The following is a 20662-nucleotide window of genomic DNA, read 5'->3' as shown; positions in this document are numbered from 1 at the left end:
CTGCGGAGAAACCTCATCCCACCTGCTTGTCCTTTGGTCATTAACCATGACCATAAGTGAGAAATGTGATGTAGACTGACCAATAAAACAAGAGCTTTATCTATCTGACTATTTAAGCTTCACCATCCTGGACCTTCTAAGTATCCACAAAACAGCAGTCCCTAAACCGATCTGCCTACGAATCTCACATTTCCGTAAAGCGGGGTTCCCCGACTTGGGTCCTGGAGGGCCAGCCCACAACACAGTTTGCAGATTTCCCTGCTTAAACACCTTATTCAGCTCACAAAATAAGTGCCGCTTGGAGTGACAGCTCACCACCAGATGAGAGGTGGGGGTCAGCTGCAGGACCATCTATGCAGATGAAGTGAAAGGACCCAGACTAACTAGACTTTGGCAAAGTAGAAAAACTAAACGAGAATAGAATAAAAAGTAAACAATACACAAGCCCAAATTCTCATTCGGCAAAGTGCTACTATCTTCATGCATATTTATTTATAGTATTTTCACTTTTATTACTGCAGAGGGTAAAGGTTTTTCTGTCCTGTAATCAAAGTAAAGGGTAACAGGCTAAACACTTGGCTGATTAAGCACATGCGATTGTTTGTGACTCTTTCCCGCATTTCTGAAGCCAGTGGGAACCAAATTAAAGCAGCACATAAAAGTCAATCTGGAGCGTGCATGAGCGGGTGATAAAGGCGGAGAGGACGGCTATCTGTGTGCCCCAGCTGCACCCTGCACGCTGACGGTGGGGCGCACTCCGCTCCCAGCTGTGTTCTCCAGGAGGGGGCCATCCTGAGGGAGGCGTGCCTGGGAATCCCGTCGGCACAGCCCGTCCAATATCATAAAGTACGTTCCGCAGATACGTTGTGCTCAGGAGGACAACCTACATCTAATGAACACCCTGCTGTTTCCTGAGGAAATCAGAGAGAATATACAGTGGAAACTGGGGGCAAGGCAGGCACACATTCCAGCATCTGCAGACTGCAAGGCTTTATACCTGGTTAAATTTAACAAAGAACCCCTGGCAACAGGAAGTTTTGTTTTTACACTGTGTGAAATATGCTTTTGGCAAAGTGTGCAAAGTGAATATCCCCATAACTAGGCCTGGCTCCACCCTGGGGGATCATGAGGGGCCCAGCTCACCCAGTCACAAGCTTGGTCCACTTTAACACTGGGAAACCGCCAACCAATCACAGATATTTTTTATTACTGTAAATAGGAAGGGAGCAAGCCAATTTAAGTCTTTTTCAACTCACGAAACACTCCCCCCTGCTTCTACAGAGAATACTGTGGCCCAGCCTATATCATAGTTACTGCCACAAAGGTTTTTTTTTTTTTTTTGAGTGACCCATAAAAACGATGCATTTAAATCCTTCAGACCGTTACTGAGACGTCTGACGATGTCTGCAGATGATTGATATGCAGTCCTGAGATGGCTACCTCCAGGCTGAAACAATGCAGCCTGTGGGACTGGGCCATTTCCAGTGAAGTTACAACAGACCAGCACGGCACTGCGCTTTATGCTAAAACACCTGCTTCCTCTATTCATGGCCTACTGCTCTTTAAGAAATCCAATCAGGGAGCACGACTCATTACTTGATCTGGACAGGGAACGATATTATATAGTTTTCCCTAAATTACCCCAAACACAATTCATATGACATACATAATATAATGCTAATTCTCTGGTTTCTGCTGCATTGTTTCCTTAAAAAAAATCACCTATAACATTCATCATGACATACTTCCAATATTACAGCACCTGAGGTTAAAGTCACTGATAAGTGTGCAGACTCTCTTTAAACTCTTATAATATTTACCTGTGCCGAAAATTCACACTGCTTTACATTAAGCCATGTTTACAGCAGTTTAATAAAACACAGAGCTTCACAGAGTTTTTGTTTGTTCAGCAGCATTACAAAAATAAATCCCCTCCCCCCAAAAAAGTAAATAACAAAAAAGAATATTGCCAAATGCAGATAGTACAGACACATAGGAGAAGGTAGAAAAGCACACTGACGAGTCTGAGACAGTCTGCAGTACTGGTCAGACGGGCTGCGTCGCTGCGGACAACAGCACTGGTCTGCAGCAGCCCGGCCTGACAGACAGGCAAACACTCTCCCAGGGCTCCCCCACATGTGACTATGCCAAGGAAGAGGAGGAGGAGGCGCCCACCTGTGATGTTGAACTCAGTGCTGTCGCCCTGGTAGATGGGGGAGCCGTCCTTATACAGCAGGTATTCCCTGATGATCCCATTGGCCTTTTGAGGAGGGTCCCAGGACAGCCACAGAGAGGTGGGGTACGCGACGGCCTTGGGGGGCTTGACACCTTCGGGAGCTGTGGCAAGAAAACAGCAGCGATCAGAAAGCGTGGGCGGAGAGGAGCAGCTGTGGCCATTTTGTTGGACACATGTGACATGCAGTTCAGGAACAGGGTAGATGGGCGGGGGGGCAGTGAGGAGCTGTGACTTCGCAGGATGGTTTAGAAATACTTCTGCCTTCCAAGGCAACTGCAAACCACTGTTCTTTGCTTTAGCAAGACTTTTAATAAATTATAAAAACAATACAACTGATAGGCCTATTCCAGGAAGCACGAGGCATGAGGCAGGGGAATCCCTGGCTGGGATGCCGGTGCACGCCAGGTACACGCACACATATGGCACACACACACACACACACACACACACACACACACACACACACACACACACACACACACACACACACACACACGGCTTCCAAAAGAGTATAATGCCATTCCAGTGTACAGCTTTGCCCTGGAGCACGAGCCCAGACTTCACACTGCACTTTGGTCAATAAGCAACACCTCGCTTCTACAATAACACGCGACGCCAGATGGGGATGTCCGCCTCTGACCTAAGGGACTGGCTGACCCTGCATTCTCAAAAAAGGTACACTGTTTTGGATAATAGAGCCCACTAAATAAATAAAATATCTAGCGAGAGTGGCGATGAGAACCGATGAAGGGGCCTTTCAGGGAGAGTGGACATCCTAAAGATGTGCTTCTGGTTCAGGGCGAAGCATGGCGACATCTCACTTTTTGTTAAATAAAGTTTCATTTTTTACTAATGTCAGATTACCCTCCCCAACAGGGACTATTTCGCCGATGCAGATTAATGTGCAGGAAGGAAACCTACCCGCGTACATTACCGAGACATCCTGGCGAATCCGAGAAGACTCACGCAACTGAGCCTTTGCTGAACTTTTTCCTACAGTAAGCGTTAGGGACACTTTAAAGCGTTTAAAGCGCTAAGCTCATCTGACGCCGGTAATATTGGCCGCTGGCAAATAATCCTTCTTTATTCTGCAATTGCTTCATGCCAAAGTTAAGGTTCTGATGGTTTATTTCCCTAAACTGACAGAGTAGGGTTATCTATTCCTTTTGCATGGCCTCAGACAAACGACAAATCGGGGGGAAAGAAAACGAGGAAAGCAGGATATGGCGAGAAAGCATCTGCAAATGACGCTGCGGCAGGGCAGTACACCACCCATGGAAATGAAGCGTTTGATTCTCAATTTCATACTTTGCTATACAATCAATTCTTTTTAGGCAGACTGTCCCCAGATTTACATCTGTGGCACAGTAAAATGAAGAAGCTCTCATTAATCTTTCAGATGCCTCGTATTAATGACAAGGCTCTCGCATGAACAATGTAACAGCAATTAAAAAGACCATTAATCTGTATTACAGCTATTAAAGATGCATGTCATTAAAGGGTATCAAGTCTGATTCATTTTCAAACCGCCCTCCCCCCTCCACCCTCTTACCAACTCATACAACCTCCCTCCACCCCTTCCAAAAAAATAGGAGCAATTACACGCTGGCAATGCATTTTCTCATCAGATTAGTTTGGAGTTTTGTGGCAGAATGGCCCCGCACTGATTCCCGCCCCTCTCCAGTTTTATTATCTTCCACGTGAGTCGGGACCCCCGCTGCACCCGGTGACTTTACCCTCCTGTGGAGTGCTGATGTTCCAGCCCCCGCTGGCGCTCTCTGCGCAGCCGGCCCGGGTACACGCCGTGACAGTTACTGTGTAGCTGGTGAAAGGGGCCAGGCCGCTCAGGGTTCCTGTCGGGGGGGGGGGAGAGAGGGCGCCCTGTCAGTGCTTTCTTTACTGAACCTCAGCCACTTAAATGAGATTTAAGCCCAGATTTAAGCGCCAATGGCCTTTTCAAACACAACAATACTCACTTATTTCATAAAGGTTAATGCTTTTGCAAGCACAGTTCTCTGAAAGGTCCATTTTGTGTTCCTTTTCCAGATCTGTGGACCTTCTATTTGTTACTGTATTAACACTAAGAAAGTTCTCCTTAGTACTGAACACAGTGGTATAGATAAGTGGTAATTGGTGGCATTGATATAAAATATAAACCCATCCATCTATCCGCCCATTCATCCATCTGCCAAATCAGTGTTTCTCATTCCAGTCCTCAGGGACCCCCCTGGTTTTTGCTACTGTACCTGCCAGACAGTGCACATTTTTGGCCCCTCCCAGCTCCCAGGAGCAAAGATGTCTGGGGGTCCCTGTGGTTTGAGAAACACTGTTCTAAATCTGTTACTGTGCTAAATGTGTTATACAGTACTGTGTTGTAAAGGGTAGGGGCTGAAGCCCACCCCACCCCCCCATCCTGGATACACCCTGAACCAAGTGACAGCACATCACAAGGCACCAAGACCTAACTTACAGTATGCAAAGGCAAACCTGAGCTATAGTGTAAAGCCCCGAGTTGTAAAATTTTTATAAAAATTGATTGTTACAGCAGCATTTTATGCTGAAGGTAGGACACCGACAATGACTTTGGACCCACCCTCCCAAATTAAGTCCTGCAAGGCACACACACAAACGCAGCAGGGGTAGGAAATGCCCGATCCCCCCAACTGGGTGGTGCAACACAATGGTACTATGCGGCACTGCGCTGCCCCAAAAGTAAGGCCGCGTTGCGTAAAGTACGATTAGGTGTCACCTCACACGACACGGTAAAACCTGACAGGAAGAGTAGCCTCTCCGAGGACCTGTGGCAGAGAAATCAAGCCTTTCCTCTCTCGCTCATGGGCCCGACTTCCAGCATCAATTTCCTGCCACAGCCTGTGATATCCCACATAAATAACACGTTATTAATAGCCTGGGCCGTAAATTAAAACAAGAGGCCCTCCAAACGCACGGCAGGTTTTAATTATTTTTTACAGTTAAAACAAAAAAAAAAAAAAAGAAAAAACGGGATTTATTTATTAATTTGCCATCCAAAAATGAAAGTCGAGCCTTTAAGCAGCAGCAATCTGAGAGGGTCTCTGGCCACCTTCCACGGTAATCTACTCTCCTTCGTTATGCTAATTGGTGGGCGGGTCTGTTGCCGGGAGCTGCGAGTGGCTGCGGCGGCGGGAAGGTAAACACCGCGGCCGGCCTCTAATTGGCCAGGTGTCTGCGTCTCTTTAATTCAATTAGAGCCCAACCCACTCCACTCTCATTACCCACTCATTTGTTTTCTTGGGTTTCTTTGCCCTTTTTTCTTTTCTTCCCCTGTTTATCGCTAGCAGCATAAATCTGCATTCAGCATCAAGACGGATGTGAATTAGGAGACTCACTGTCATTCCCCTTAACTGCTGTGGAGAAAGAGTGATATTCACACTTGCTGAGAGGTACGCTGTCCATTTAAAATGTGTAGCGCTACATGGGGCTAAGTATGCGATGGAAAATCAAGCATTTAGGTTTGTTGACCGTTTATGTATCTATGCAACATCCACCCGTCGGTAAGTGCTTATCCTGTACAGGGTTGTGTGGAGTTTGCATGCTCTCCCCGTGTTATTGAGAGGTTTCCTTTGGGTTCTCCTAGTTTCCTCTCATAGTCCAAAAACACGCTAAGGTGAACTGGAGTTACGAAATTGTGTGTGTTGGCCTTCAGGTGGGTTGGCGCCCCATCCTGGTTTGTTCCCTGCCTTGTGCCCATAGCCTCCAGGATGGGCTCTGGACCCCCGCCACCCCGAATAGGACATGGGGTCTCCTTCCTGTTTTAATTTTCCCATAAATCAGAGGTATTGTGGGCTACGCTACAAAAAATTAATACATACTTTTGGCCAAACTGATACAATTATGGGATTTAATTTAGCGTCAGTTAACACAAACCAGTATCACACTAAGTCACAGATATAAGTCTAGATTTTCTCTCAGACAGCCAGTAAGTTCAGCAGCCCAGATGACAGACAAACCTGGAGGAGACGCTGTCATATTTCCCTCTGTCTGTCTGTCTGTTTTCCTGCTACATTACAGCTGGGAAGTTGTATGTTATTCCAAAATGTATCCGACTCAAAGAGAAAAATAGGCTGAACATTGGACAGCAGGTGACATACACACACCTCCAGACTTACCCACAGGAGTGATTTTGGTTCGTTCTGCCAACCCCCACCTTCCCCCACTATCCCGGCTTGCGGGTACGTGTGTGGGCGGGGCGAGCGGAACGGCCCTTACCGGTCCGGCGCTCGGCGTGCGGGAAGGCGGCGCTGACGGGGGCCGCCATGGGATCGTCCCGATTGTACGCTTTCACGATGTACTTCTCAATTACACCCCTGACCTCGGTGGGCTCGTCCCAGCTCACCTCGGCGCTGTAACCATTTACACAGACAACTCTAGAGGGAGGCAGCATACTTTGCGGAGCTGTGCGGGGGTGATATGGGAGGGGGGGGGGGGGGCAAGAGAGAGAGAGAAAGAGAGAGGGAGTGTGTCAGGCAAAGAAAAGCAGCACACATATTCTTCACTTTTAATAGACATAGTAAATCATATCTAACCATTAGCATAAATACAATTTATTAGAGTTGTAACTTTTTCAACTCTGATTTAATATGACTGTACATCTTCTACCGTTCATTCCCAGCCATATTTCAAATCGATCAAGCATTCTGCTTCTTTCTCGCCCTGTTCATCCATATTAACCACATTAATTATGGTTTCACATTCATGCTGAGGCGCTCTGCTCTCTGTTCGGCTTGCCCACGTTACGTAACGAGAAATGGACGCTTTGGTTGGGATTTCTGTATTTCTGACAAAGTAAACATTTCAAAATGTATAATTTAGTGGATGTGAAAATCTCTACAACACACTGAAATTCCACAGCCCAAAGTCCTTATTTTGCTTATTACGCATCACCAGGTTGTTAAGTCAACAACAGCAGATGTCATTCAAGTCAGTCATAGTAAAAATAGAGCAATATTATATTCAGAATTACTTTTTAATATACAGCTGCAAGCAGCAGTTAATGGTTTATTTGCCAGCTTCCACTCTGAACCAAACCTTTTCACCTAACTGCAAATCTCTGGAAAGTGCAAGCAAACCTGAACAAACAGTTAAGGGGTGAAGTAAACATCCATCCATCCATCATGCAAGTCAAGGATTTGGGAGGGGGCCGTGGAGTGCACCCTGGATGGGATAGTCCATCACAGGAAGCATACAAACTCTGGCCAAATTAGAGGAGCCAGTCGGCCAAACTGCAAGTCTAAGGATTGTGGGAGAAGTACAGGCAAACTGCATACACAAACACAGACAGACCGCTGGCAGTTAAAATCCGCAGATGACGTATAAACACATACAAATGATTGTTCCCACTTCACAATGTCCGCTTCTTTTAATTATTCATGGGCAGACAATGTTCAAAGGTCCCCTCATCCCAGCCACCCCCTGCAGAAGGCGTTTCCCTTTCGGCCGCCACCTCATTCATCTCTGCGGCCCCATTCATAATAAGCAGCCGCTCCTGCGGCTGCATCACCGTGAGGGACGTGATAAGCTATCGCCGGCCGCCATCTCATTTTGTTGACTGTTACATATATTCCACAGATAAGAGCAAAATGGGCTGACTCAGAGCAATGACATAAACAAATAGAGCCGCCTCAGTTGCCATGCCATCGCTGTTGCCATGCCGCCCATTACCATGCCGCCCTGCCTCTTCCCTCTTAGTCCCGCCTACCTGCCTCCAGACTACGGCCTCGCTCCCACGACCCGGACGTCCAGCCTACCTCCCCCAGCGCCAGCACCCTGTACAGATATTCTGGGGAGGGAAAAACAAAGTTTTATTAATACATGTATTTATTCACACATGTATACACCTGTTACATGTAAAATATACAGGGCTGCACAGAGACATGGCTAAAAAAAGTCTACTGAATGGGCTACTCCCCCTTCTCCAAACCCCAGGCCAAACACTCAGGGCCCCCACCTTCATGTCTGGCCCCCTGAAAGCCGAATCGCCACAATGCCACAAACATCTCAGCCTAGTTTATGAACCTTGGTTCTGTACCAGATGCGTTCGACACGAGTCACATGATTGTCATGTGATGTGACCGTCATGTGACGTGAAGCCTGGCAGCTCAGGTGTGACAGCTCCTAGCTGGAATCCAGTGGTCTGCTCTGTAGCACCCCCCCCCCCCCCCCCCCCCCCAATGACGAGGAGTTACCTGTGAAGGGTTGCACTGTCTGGTCCTCTGCCCGCCTCTCCCTGCCTGTGTACACCAGGATGGAGTCGTTTCCCCTGCAGTTAACCGCCGTATCGGCTGACGGGCATCCGTCCAGATTGACTCTGACAGCGCGGCTGGAGGCAGCAGCCAGGTCCACGACAGCCCCACGCGCGAGCCGCACGGCCCGTATACAGCCGCCGAAACCTGCACAGCACCCACAGCACGGGTGTCATGTCAGTTGTCTGGGGCAGCATGTGATCACCCGAGCAGTGCCCTGTCATCCCACAGACAGGAGGGAGAGCCAACCCCCCATGGAACTTCGGGACCTGACACCAGCTCACACCAGGAAACCCCACAAACTGCTTAATGTGATTCTTCACACCTTTATTTTTTAATTCCCCAGCTTTGTGCATGATTTTCATTTGCATATTTTAGCACTAAAATGTATGGACCAATGAGAATGACACAGAATTTTCTGCTTTATGTTTGATACAAAAATAAAATATTAATTTTATACACCAATAATAATATTAAAGACATAAAAGATAAAAAAACAACAGAATGCAAATATATCCAGTGTCTGAATTCAATGCATAACAAATTCCAAAACATTAATTTGACCGAATATTTGTAGAGTAGATGAGCCAAGTGACTCAACAGCACACTACCATGCAGGAGGCTGAGGTGGGGGAGGGCCTTGATGCTGGCGCCATCTGGGACACCCCCGAGGTAGAGGGTAGCGTTGACCCTGAGGGGCCCCTCGCCAGCAGCCCCGGGCCGCTGTTCGGACAACTCGTTCATGGAGGCCGACACCCAGGCGCCCCTCTTGAGCAAAGAGACACTATTCCAGCTCCCATCGCAGTAAGACAGGCCTGCCCACAGCTGAAGCTGGGTCTCCCGCCCACCCCAGCGCAGCGTCCACTGGAGGCTTCCGTCCTGCAGCTCAGCCTGTGTGCACGTCAGACACCATGGCTGCTAACCGGATCTCTGCGCTGACCCATTTCTACATCACTGGCACATAGCTTATCAATAGCTAAAAAATTCATGATTAAACAATCAAATAAAAAAATATGAGTATATGTAACAGCTGATAAAAATATACTCATTTCATGCTGCCCTATTGAACATGTCGATCAAGAGATCAATAGTGTGTTACCAGTATATAGTCATCCCCCTCTGTGTCACTTGCAAACAGCAGCAGTGCATTCAGCTGGTCCGTCTTGAACTCAAAAGAAACCTCAAAACTGTCTCCTGCTGAGAACATGGAAGGCCTCAGCTCCAGAAAACCTGTGGGGGGGGGGCAGAAGGGTTCAGCATAAATGCCCTTAAGAGGACCCATGCACTCGTCGGGACACTAGAAGGGGTCGATACACACGCGGTTCACAGACAGGGGGATTTCAGAGAAGACAGCTGAAGATAGCGCCAGATTTGGGTCCTCACCTTGCCCCAAAAAGTGTGCACCCTCCTCCGTGTGGACAGGACAGCCCTCCCAGCTCTGGTAGGCCTGCATGCTTTCCAGTGCTGCGCCCCAGGCCAGCGGCTGCCACACCTCTGAGGGGCTGTCGCTCGTCTTTATCAGCACGTCCCTCAGGCAGCCCGAGAAGCCCTGCCGCACCAGCCGGCCGTCCCCTGGCACACGGCGGCATCAGATATGTCATCGTCCTATGGCTGCCAGCCTGTCCCCGCCGTGTCTAACAGGCTGACTGGGCCAGACACAGGTGACGATGCTACGGTCGTCTTTTCATTAACCTCTTATCCAACAGCAAAGGTTCTCCATGAGCCAAGGGAGCACAGGAGGTACCCTGAATAGGATACATGCTACCCACCCCCCCACACACAAAGTTCATATATTCTGATCATTGTAGGGACCCTCCGTTCATTTCTATGGGCATAACCATAATCTTTTCCCAGCCCTAATCTTAACCATATGTAACCAAACAAAATACCAGACGTGACTATTTTATTCTTTTGATACCTTCATATATTTTTATAAAATTGAGGTTTCAATTATGGAGAGTTAAATATTCAATTATGGAAGTTAATATTTGGCCTCCACAATGTGGTACATACAAACCCTCCCCCACAATGTGGTAAATACACACACACACACACACACACACACACACACACACACACACACACACACACACACACACACACACACACACAGGTTTATAATTATCTTTGTGGGGACTGTCCAATCATTGTTATGGGGAAGACTCTAATCCCAACATAACGACCTTAACCCCAACCCACCTCTAACCTTAATTACAAGCAACCAAACAACATAAGACACTTTTGGCATTTTTAGTTTTTTTTAACTGCATTACCAGATCTGTGTAGGGACCTGGAAAATGGTCCCCACAATGTCAAGATAACAGATTTTTATTACATTGTGGGGAACAATCAACTCAAAACTCAAACCGTAGGACAGAGTTCTAAGCGCATCCCTCAGAGACGACCAGCAGTCCACGTTTTCACTCCCTCCCAGCCAGCAGTACAGCAGGGCCATGGATACCGCGGTAGGTTTGGGGAGCCCAGCACTTCACATATAGTTATAAAACACACAAAGTTGTAAAATTATATGAGGGTGATTATTTGACCATAATTTCAGGGCACACCCCTGCTCCAAGCTCCCTGCACACTAGTACTAGGTATTCTGTGTTTTTGGTAGCTTGGTACAGGTGTGCTGGGGGCGGGAAGGGAGCGAAAATGTGGACTGCTGTGGGTCCCTAAGGACTGGACTGAGAAACACCGCCCTAGCAGAGTTTTACCGACTGAGCCCCCCTGCGGAACCAGAACCTTGACACCAAGAGGCCGTGTTTGGTCCCAAATGCCGTTGAATGGGCTGTTTCAGCTCGCCACACACAGAGGAGCGGACAGTAATTCTTATCCCTCGCATGATATATATTAATGTCAATTACCTGCATCTTCCCTAAGAAGAATGAATGTTTCAGGAAGTCCACCTATAAAGACCCCCGTGTTCTCCCCAATAATGGTGCGGCCACTTGTAGCTGAGGAAGACCCTAATTTGGTACAAAAAGAGAACAACCCCGATTAGCATGTTCGTCATTCACCCCCTGATTAGTCAGGTCACATAAGAGGAGATGTTCATAGCAGCGGCTGAAACAGAATCTTTCATGTCAAGTGTATGATGGGGTGTAATAAAATCTCGGAAGGATTAAAACAATAAGACGCGCGATGACAGCGGCGCTGATCAGGCACACCGGCGCGCGGTTTATCGAGACACTTCAAAGTGCGTGAGAAAAAGACTAGACCGCCCGGATCCCAGGAGGAAAAGACCTGCTCAGTTAATTGAAATGCAAGTTCAGGAGACGAGATGCTTCTAAGCCTAATTATTCCAATCACACAACGAATGACAAAGATTAACCTTGATAATTCCTTTCCTCGGAATGTGCGGAAGCCGGGGTTTAGGGATATTGACAGAACAGAAAGAGTCTGAGGTCGGCCTGTGAATATGATAACCGCATGGGAGCCGTAGCGACTGTTACCCCGGTACTGGCCATCCACGGTGATCGTTCCCACGGCCTGCATTCTCGTGGCAATCACATGATGCCACTGGCCGTCATTATAGCGCCTCCCTCCGTCATCCTCAGGGCTGACCACCGTGGCAGAGGCCTAGAAACCAAGGAAATGACAGCATCACATGCTGGGATTTGGAATTCATAACAGAGATGACGTAGGGGTGACAGATCAGGCTGAATCAATCAGGACATAACTACATCAGTCCATCTTGCTGGAAGGTCTGAATTATTCGTAAAAACAGGACAGGTGAGAACATGAACAGAACTAAAACACTATTAAACCAGGCCCTATAAAAACCATCAACACAATAGGGTGAGAGCATCAGTTCTGAAGATAGGGTCACGGGATTAAATGGTACACCCACCTTGGTGGGAGAGGCCCGTACTGGGAGCCATCTCACCCCATTTAGTCCGACACATTCTGACATATCCAGCACAAGCTAGAAATCCAGAAAATGAATCAACAAACACACACCAATGCTGCGCGGTGCGAGGCGATCGCAGGGCTTTACTGCGATGCGAAGTACCTGCTAGTAAGAGGGGAAACGGCCCTGGCACAGCAAAACGACACAAGCACCAGGTTCTAACCTCTGAAAGGATTCATCAAAAGGTCCCCTTAGAACACAACTCACTCCTGCCGCAATCCCAAAAAGGTTTCCAGCACAACGCCATCTGGTCATATTTCCTTTTTAATGCCAAGTCACTCTAATTATTCTAAGCAGGAGTCGGCTTAATACGACACAGCAGCGCAGGCCAAAGACCTTTTTCTGCCTCGTTCTTTCTTCTTTTTGATAAATATTCCCCCAAGAACCGTGTCTGCCTTTAATGTAATAGCAGGCACCAGAATGTGGGCAGGCACAGAGGTGTGCACAAAGGCACTCCTGTTTTCTGGGCGAGAGGCGCGATGGAAAACGCCTGGTTCCACTTTCAGGTGGCTAGATAAATGGCAGTCGGGTGCGAAGTGTGACGGCAAACGCCAAGCCATCACTTCTGACACCGCCTTTGGGGAAATTCAATCTGCTATGTGTGCAGAAGGACAGCCTTGGGTGTACGGGTGTGTCGGGGGCGTTATGGCCAGCACAAATGAACGCGCTTAAGCTGGAAAGTCTCAACCGAAGAGGAGGCAAATTCATGGAAACACATGAACTTACACAGACGAAGGTTTAAAGCCTGCAGAGCCAAGGACAGCGCGACTGAATATCCAGAGGGGTTTAGTAAGGAGGCTGAGTGTCGGAATGTGCCTGATACTATTAACTTCACTAGTGATTTTCCGATTCTTCAAATTGTATAGATATTTCATGAAAATAAAAAAAATCAGTTTTTATGCAATTAATCAACGCATATCAATCAACAGTTCATTAAGCCTGAAGTTTGGTACACCAGGACTGACATTCTGACATGGTTATTTGATAAGGTGTGAAAAACATAAAATAAATATATAATTATAAAATCACATTGCTTAGTAAAATCAGCACAGATTCATGTGGCCATAGAGTGTGCAGATTTTAAATCAAAATATTATTACTAAAATATTAAATGCTGCAAAAGACAGACTCATATATAGTGGTCAATCAATGAAATTTACCTGAAATTATGAGTATATCTATTAGAGCAACAAACATATTTCCACATCTGAAACATCCATTCTGTAATAAATACTATAATTTCCTCCTCGATTTTTTCCATTTGCTGGCAAAATTAACATGAATGCAAGAAAATAAAACTCTGTCATTAATTATCCGAGTCAGTGTTTCTGTGTGCGCTGTCCGTGGTGCTGAAGTTCACTGGCTTCACTCCTAGATTGACCAGCAGCACAGAGAGCATGGGGACTGCAGCATCAGCTGTGACAGCCTTTACGGTGAACACACAATCTTCCAGAAGACGGCATTTAATAAAAAGCTCATTAATTCCATCATTAGAGAGTGTGTGTGAGGACACACGCGTGTTTCCTGTGTCACGGCCAATTAGCATCCCGCGGTAGTAATCCCATTAGAATTGCTGAAATCGCTAATGGGGGGGGGGGGTAATGGCTATGTTACCGGGGGACATTAATTGGGCATGATTACACTTTTGGTTTTAATTATCAAACTATCCTAACAAAATGTTTTCGCAAACGTGAAAATCGTCGAGTCTGGCAAACACTCGCTGGCTGGCCGCAAGTTGGCGGTCGAGAGGACAGACTTGGGAAATGGCTTTTCTTCCATTATTTCATCTACACACCCTTCCATGTTACTGTGCTGATGTGTCTAAATTAGCATGTTATTGGTATTCCTGGAATATCTGTGGGCAACAACTTAATTGGTGTCCAAATCAAACATTGCCATACTTAGAAAGTTTCGATAAACAAAGGAAGCCAGTGTAAGACTGGGATATATAAGCTTTGCTATTGAAATTAACTACTTTTTTTTTTTAATTAACATCTTATGCCTCAGTACTCTATTTTAAACAAAGCATTAATCATGAAGGAAAGAAACGTACAGGTCGCAAATTACAATCATGGGTGTTTTTGGGTGGCTATTTTATTTTTTAAGTCTGACAGAAGACACCTAGTTCATCACTCATATTTTCACTACAAAGAGTACTCTTGCCTTAAAAAAAAAAGCTGACAGAAGTCTTTTGAAAAGTCATGCTACCTCATACCGGTCCCCTACATATCAGTTAAACTAAGATTTAAAGATACATTTAAAGCTACACAAAGTACTATGGAACATTAAACAGCATTCAATAACATGGAACGTTCAAACAAAAACATCAGATATCCATTCATCTATTCTCTATACTGGCTCATCCTATGAAGGGTCGCGGGGGTCCGCAGCCGATCTTGGAAGCTATGGGAACAAGGCAGGGAATAACCCAGGATGTGTCGCCCACCCATCCTAGAGCACACACCCCAATACTTATCATTTTTTTCAAATTTAATTTGACTGAATACCAAGTTAAAAAGGGTGTTATATCACAATCAGAAATGACAACTTTGTTAGTGAAGATAAAATACCCATATACCTGTGGATCAAAGAGGAAGAAAGGGCGGCCACTGTGGATCTGCAGGGCCACATACTCATCCTGGTCGCCGGGTGAAAGTGCACATAGGATGAGACCCTCTTCCGCTCGCGTGCGGAAGCTCAGCTGGATGCCTAGATGAAGACAACAGCAGAGTTAACTTTCCGTTTCCCATGCTCCTACAAGCTTGTCTCAAGGAATCCTCAGCCCTGTTCTGCACTCGCGTAAAAAAATCATTTGCAAAGTGAAAACTAGCGCTGCAGCATCCTGTCTAACCCTCGCAGCAGACACCTACCCCAAAAACCTGTCACTGCCTCAGCCTTTAAAGATTTTAAGAGAAACAAAAGCCCAGGACAAAAAGGAACACGAACATCTCTCTATTTCTGCTGCTTTCATATTAACATTACAAAACAGTTCGCCAAAGCGTACAACCTACGGATTACAGGATAACCTGAGAGAACACAGGCCAGGTGTATTATATATGATGTCAGTTCCTCTCCCGGGCCACATTCCTGCTCATCACCGCTGGGATAACGTTATCCCAGCAATGCCCGCCTTTAAACCGGAGCTCTTCCTTACATCCCCTTAAAGCTATTTTTTCAGTAAGCCCCCCGTGTATGCCCTCGCGTTCCACTTAAAAAAAAAAAAAAAAAAAAAAAACAACTTTGAAGTAATACCCGTGCTTCAGCTTTATTTATTCCGTTAAATATCTTGAACACTCCAATTAAATCTCCGCTCAAGTGCTGACTACTCGGGTTAGAGAGATCCCGTCCTTTTAATCTCTCATCGTAAAGCAAGCCTTTTAAACCAGATATAAGACCGGTTGACCTTCTCTGAGCTGTCTGTAAGGCATCCTCATCCCCTTTTTGTGCTCCGGAATCCAAAATCCCGTATGCTACCTGAATTTTGATCCGGGAACGTCTGAACGCTCAATACCCCGTAGCTTGCGTGGGAAGCGGCCATGTGTATTTGTATTAAAACGGGATTTGGCGTGAAAGTCATATAACTGTCTCCACTGCAGCTCGACGTGCAAGTAAATACAAGAATAAATGTTTATTTTTGTCAAATCTCTAGCATTTCATTGAGTGATCAAGGCACACATTTTACAGGGGGGAATACACTGACATTTCCTCTATTAAAAGCTCTATCCCATCTCTGAATTTAAATAAAGTAGGTAACATATCGATTCCCTTTGTGCCATTTATAAATTGACATTGATTAAGCATTCCCTAATGGTGCGAGAGAATGTTTAATTCAACACGCACGCACTTAGGAAGGGTGCTGCCGTTGTACCCTCGAGGTAAGCAATTGCTTACAAAAATACTCATGCTTGCAGTTGAGCTGGGAAACTGAAATGGGAACTGCTCTGATAAGGAAAATGTATCAAGTAAGTAAATAACTGGGATCCAGCTCATTGCTTGACATGTTTATTCCTCCTTCTTAAGAACGCAAAGACATAGTAAAGGCAGCACTTTCACCTGGAAAGCAAAGCCTGGACAACATACAGTTTAGAAATAATATTTTAATGTTATTTTTAGTACTTGCTACCACAAAAATATAACGTATATATACTTTAGAATTTCAGGCCTGAGGTGGGACAGTAAGTAAAGTTGTTGACAACCTTTCTGTGAAGTCACACAGCACCAGGCCAATGGTTCAGCAGCAATCCTATTGAGTATCCTTTATATTTGAATCCCATGAACCAATTTAAGTATGTTTCTTATTGTTATGGCAATTCCTTTTGTATTGGGGCTTTCAGTGTAACGTGATGTACTGTTCTACTTCAAGAGGCTTGCTCCATATGGATGGAGTTGAAGAGAATGCATCTGTCTCAAGATGTCTGCAGTCCCAAGAAAGGGGTGTACGGATGGTGAATTTCAGCTCGAGCAAAACACGCCCTCAGGTGATCAACAGTGCCAACACTGACAAGTGATTCATATCAGTGAGGTATTTTGGGGCAATGCATTAGACAGATTGGAGAACAGCAAAGACCAGCGGTGAGTGGCAGGTGCCCTCATGTGCTCTTCAACCGCCAACCGATGCAACAAGTTCTCTGATTGGTCCGGAGCCAGCAGTTTGTGTCAATAAATATAAACTCCCAGATTATGTTGTAAATTTTAGAGATTTACAAATATTATGAGGAGTGATTCTTGTATTTGCCAAATCAGACATGTCCTTCATCAAAGACTATTCTGGAATTCAGCTGGCAACACAATTTTCATTAAGTGAAGATAAATTCGCAAAATCTATATATGGTAATAAGACACAGTCAGTGACAAAGCACTGGGTTTTCATGAAGGAAAACAGTCTTAGGTTCCTAAGATATTGAAAAATATTGCTGCTTACTTATATTAAATTTTTAAAAAAAAAATAAGACTGATTTTGCAAATTATGTTACTTTATCAATTAGTAAATCTCATTGCACAAAATTTAAGTTTGTTGCTCATATGAGTAATAGAAAATTAAGCAATTCATAATATAGAACAGCTGGCCTTTGAGTAGCATAGGGTAGTAATGTTGTTTATATTAAGCGAATACATTTGCATGTACCCTCGAGGGTTGGAGTCAAACACCATTAATGCAAGTCCTGTAACTGTGACTTAATGGTTTCAAATAACGTGGATATAACCTCTGGAAAATGACAAACCATTAATATCTTACAAAAAAGCAACTAAAGACCGAACTGTCTACGGAAAATCAAATAATATGTCTAATATAGCTAACACAAATTAATTATCCATCACTGTGAAATATAATTATTTCAATTTACTCTCATATATATTGCACTCAGTGTGGCAGTATTTAGTTTGCTTGAAGGCAGGGTGGTCACTGAGTATGCTCCATACACAAACAATCAGGGTCCGTGCACACTACAGTACATACTGCAGACAGCCATGCAGGACAGCTGGCGCCAACTAGAGGATAAAACTGTAATGGCCCGTATCTGACCGTACATACTACAGTACATACTGCAGACAGCCATGCAGGACAGCTGGCGCCAACTAGAGGATAAAACTGTAATGGCCCGTATCTGACCGTACATACTACAGTACATACTGCAGACAGCCATGCAGGACAGCTGGCGCCAACTAGAGGATAAAACTGTAATGGCCCGTTTCTGACCGTACATACTACAGTACATACTGCATACAGCCATGCAGGACAGCTGGCGCCAACTAGAGGATAAAACTGTAATGGCCCGTATCTGACCGTACATACTACAGTACATACTGCAGACAGCCATGCAGGACAGCTGGCGCCAACTAGAGGATAAAACTGTAATGGCCCGTATCTGACCGTACATACTACAGTACATACTGCAGACAACCATGCAGGACAGCTGGCGCCAAATAGAGGATAAAACTGTAATGGCCCGTATCTGACCGTACATACTACAGTACATACTGCAGACAGCCATGCAGGACAGCTGGCGCCAACTAGAGGATAAAACTGTAATGGCCCATATCTGGCACCCAACAGGTATTTGTTGGGTCTCTGGGAGGAGTTTTTGCAAAAGGAAGCCTTCCTGGACACCTTGGCCACCCAACATCCAGGTAAAAATGCATTATTTGCAAGTAGGCATAACAAAAATGGTCATAATACAATAATATTATATGAAGGCTTAACAAACACCTAGCCTAGAAGGTTTTCAAATTTTTAGTAAACTTTTCTTTAGAGGAATGATTAACTGGGAACAAGACAAACACTCCTATTTCATTATCACATTCTAGACAAATAACACTAAGAAGCTGTCTGACTCTGTTAAGACAAATTTTCGTTTTTATTTATTTTGCGTTAGGATATTATACCCACCATAAGCAAAACAAACAGGACAGTTTGGCTATAATCTGCTTAGTACATAACCTGAATAACTTCAGTCATGTTAGCATTATTGCCACATTAATCAAGCTGTTGCGTATTAATGAGTTTTCAGCAAGTGCTAATTACTGTCATAGATTCTGTAGCACCCCATTAAATATACAAATTACAGAATTAAAGAGCCAGCGCTCTTCATGATTAATCTTTAAATGGGGAAAAACTAATGATGTCTGTACAAAGTTTTCCTCTACTTTCCACTGACTGAAGCGATTTGACAATCAATCATATTAATTAAGGAAAATAATTTGTATCATTCAACATTTCTTACTACAATAGCAGGCAGGGCTGGAAGCCCCTCTGCTAGGTTTCAGTTTTTTTCTCTTAATTCAAGTAATTGCAGGGAAGGAAAATGTCTTGTCAGCTTCAGACTGTCATGCTAACATCTTTACAGTCTATAGCATGTATGTATAGGCAAGAAAAATCTCTTCAAGACAAGACAAAAAAATACCTGAAATGGTCAAAAAAAAATGCATGGCCAAACCACCTTTTGGTTTTCCAGAGGTAACTGGTGCGAGACACATTTAAGTTCTTCTACTCATTCACACAATTGAAGAATATCAATCGATCAACTAATTATCGCAGTCATATTACAAGGGGGCTTGGAGCCAATCCCAGCCAGCACAGAGCACAAGGCAAATCACCCTTGATGGGATGCCACTCCATCTCAAAGCACACAATCATACACTGTGGGCAAGTCAGAAACATTGCGTGCCTTTGCAGTCGGGAAGGAACACAGGGAGAATATGTGAATTCCACACACACACACACACACACACACACACACAGCCACCTTATGAAATACATGCACTGCATACTGTAAGTGATGTCAATCTGTTTTACTGTTAATGTTTGTTATGCTGTATTACCATCACCACTGTACACCAAACAAAATGCAACAATCTGATCTTGCCAGACGAACAGCACAATTTGAGCTTTAAGGTCCAAACTATTCGATTTCAGTATTTGAGTTCACAAGATTCAAACTACTATAAGCCCAAGAATTTTTAAATACAAAATTATAAGGTTCACAACAGTGGCAACCGAAGCCAGCGAATGAGCACCCTGCCAAACACGTTTTATAAACAGGATCAATAATGTTAGATTATTTGTATTTTGCTTATACACGTATGAGTGACAAATTGTACTGTTGCCATCAAATTCATCTACCCTCAAATTATTTTCTTTGTTGAAGTAGCTCTCACTGTAAATAAGGTTGAAGACCCTTGGTCTGTAAAGTTTAAGCTAATACTTTTATGTATAAGGAAACTTGAGCCCAAAATTCCTTTAGACTTTTTCTGTATGGTTAGTAATGAAGGTTTGCATTTTAAAATAATTAAAGTAATTATAGGAGTAATTAAGAACTATTTTAATTAGCGGCCGGTTGATTAACTGGGTGGGAAGCAGAGGGATTACGGACATGGCCAAGGTTCATCTACAAACATAAAAATCCCTGCGAGCTTCCGGACACGGCCTGGATAAAAGGTGAACAGGTGAATGTGAAATGACGACGCCTCAGCCATCCCACGACGCACTCCGGAGGAAAACGGATGGATAGAGCACAGTGCAGCGTTCTCATATTCCCAGGAAAGGCCGGACACATGAAAACAGGGCCACCAGGTGGGCCACAGGCGGCCCCTTCCGCTCCTCGCCTTCATTAGTTAGTGCCCATTTATAACCCAAGCGGGCCCAAGGACGAGCTCTCCAAGTGACTGCGCCCATTGATCAATTAGGGAAGAGCTGAACTCAACTTAGGACTTGATTTATAAAGATTTATCCGT

General features: G+C 45.0%; 1 protein-coding gene across 12 annotated transcripts in view; it reads right to left on the bottom strand.

Moving 5' to 3' along the window:
- The window catches only part of ush2a (Usher syndrome 2A (autosomal recessive, mild)), a 190504-nt gene that overhangs the window by 114265 nt on the left and 55577 nt on the right, over positions 1-20662 (bottom strand). For 11 of the 12 annotated variants that reach the window (XR_007382187.1, XR_007382186.1, XM_048974032.1 and 8 more), the window contains 11 exons: positions 15009-15139; positions 11973-12099; positions 11385-11486; positions 9901-10089; positions 9617-9747; positions 9129-9408; positions 8461-8664; positions 7974-8054; positions 6485-6670; positions 3973-4089; positions 2176-2337 (listed from right to left, as the gene is read on the bottom strand). Coding sequence is in view for 10 of the 12 variants with exons in the window: in XM_048974032.1 (XP_048829989.1) it covers positions 2176-2337; positions 3973-4089; positions 6485-6670; positions 7974-8054; positions 8461-8664; positions 9129-9408; positions 9617-9747; positions 9901-10089; positions 11385-11486; positions 11973-12099; positions 15009-15139 (1710 nt within the window). In the remaining 2 variants the exon portion in view is untranslated. The remainder of the gene's footprint in view (positions 1-2175; positions 2338-3972; positions 4090-6484; positions 6671-7973; positions 8055-8460; positions 8665-9128; positions 9409-9616; positions 9748-9900; positions 10090-11384; positions 11487-11972; positions 12100-15008; positions 15140-20662) is intronic. The other variant, XM_048974035.1, reaches the window with a different exon arrangement.

The sequence above is a fragment of the Brienomyrus brachyistius genome, chromosome 14, assembly GCF_023856365.1.
Source record: "Brienomyrus brachyistius isolate T26 chromosome 14, BBRACH_0.4, whole genome shotgun sequence".
In the NCBI taxonomy this organism is placed as follows: domain Eukaryota; kingdom Metazoa; phylum Chordata; class Actinopteri; order Osteoglossiformes; family Mormyridae; genus Brienomyrus; species Brienomyrus brachyistius.
This window is presented reverse-complemented; position numbering and strand designations above follow the sequence as displayed.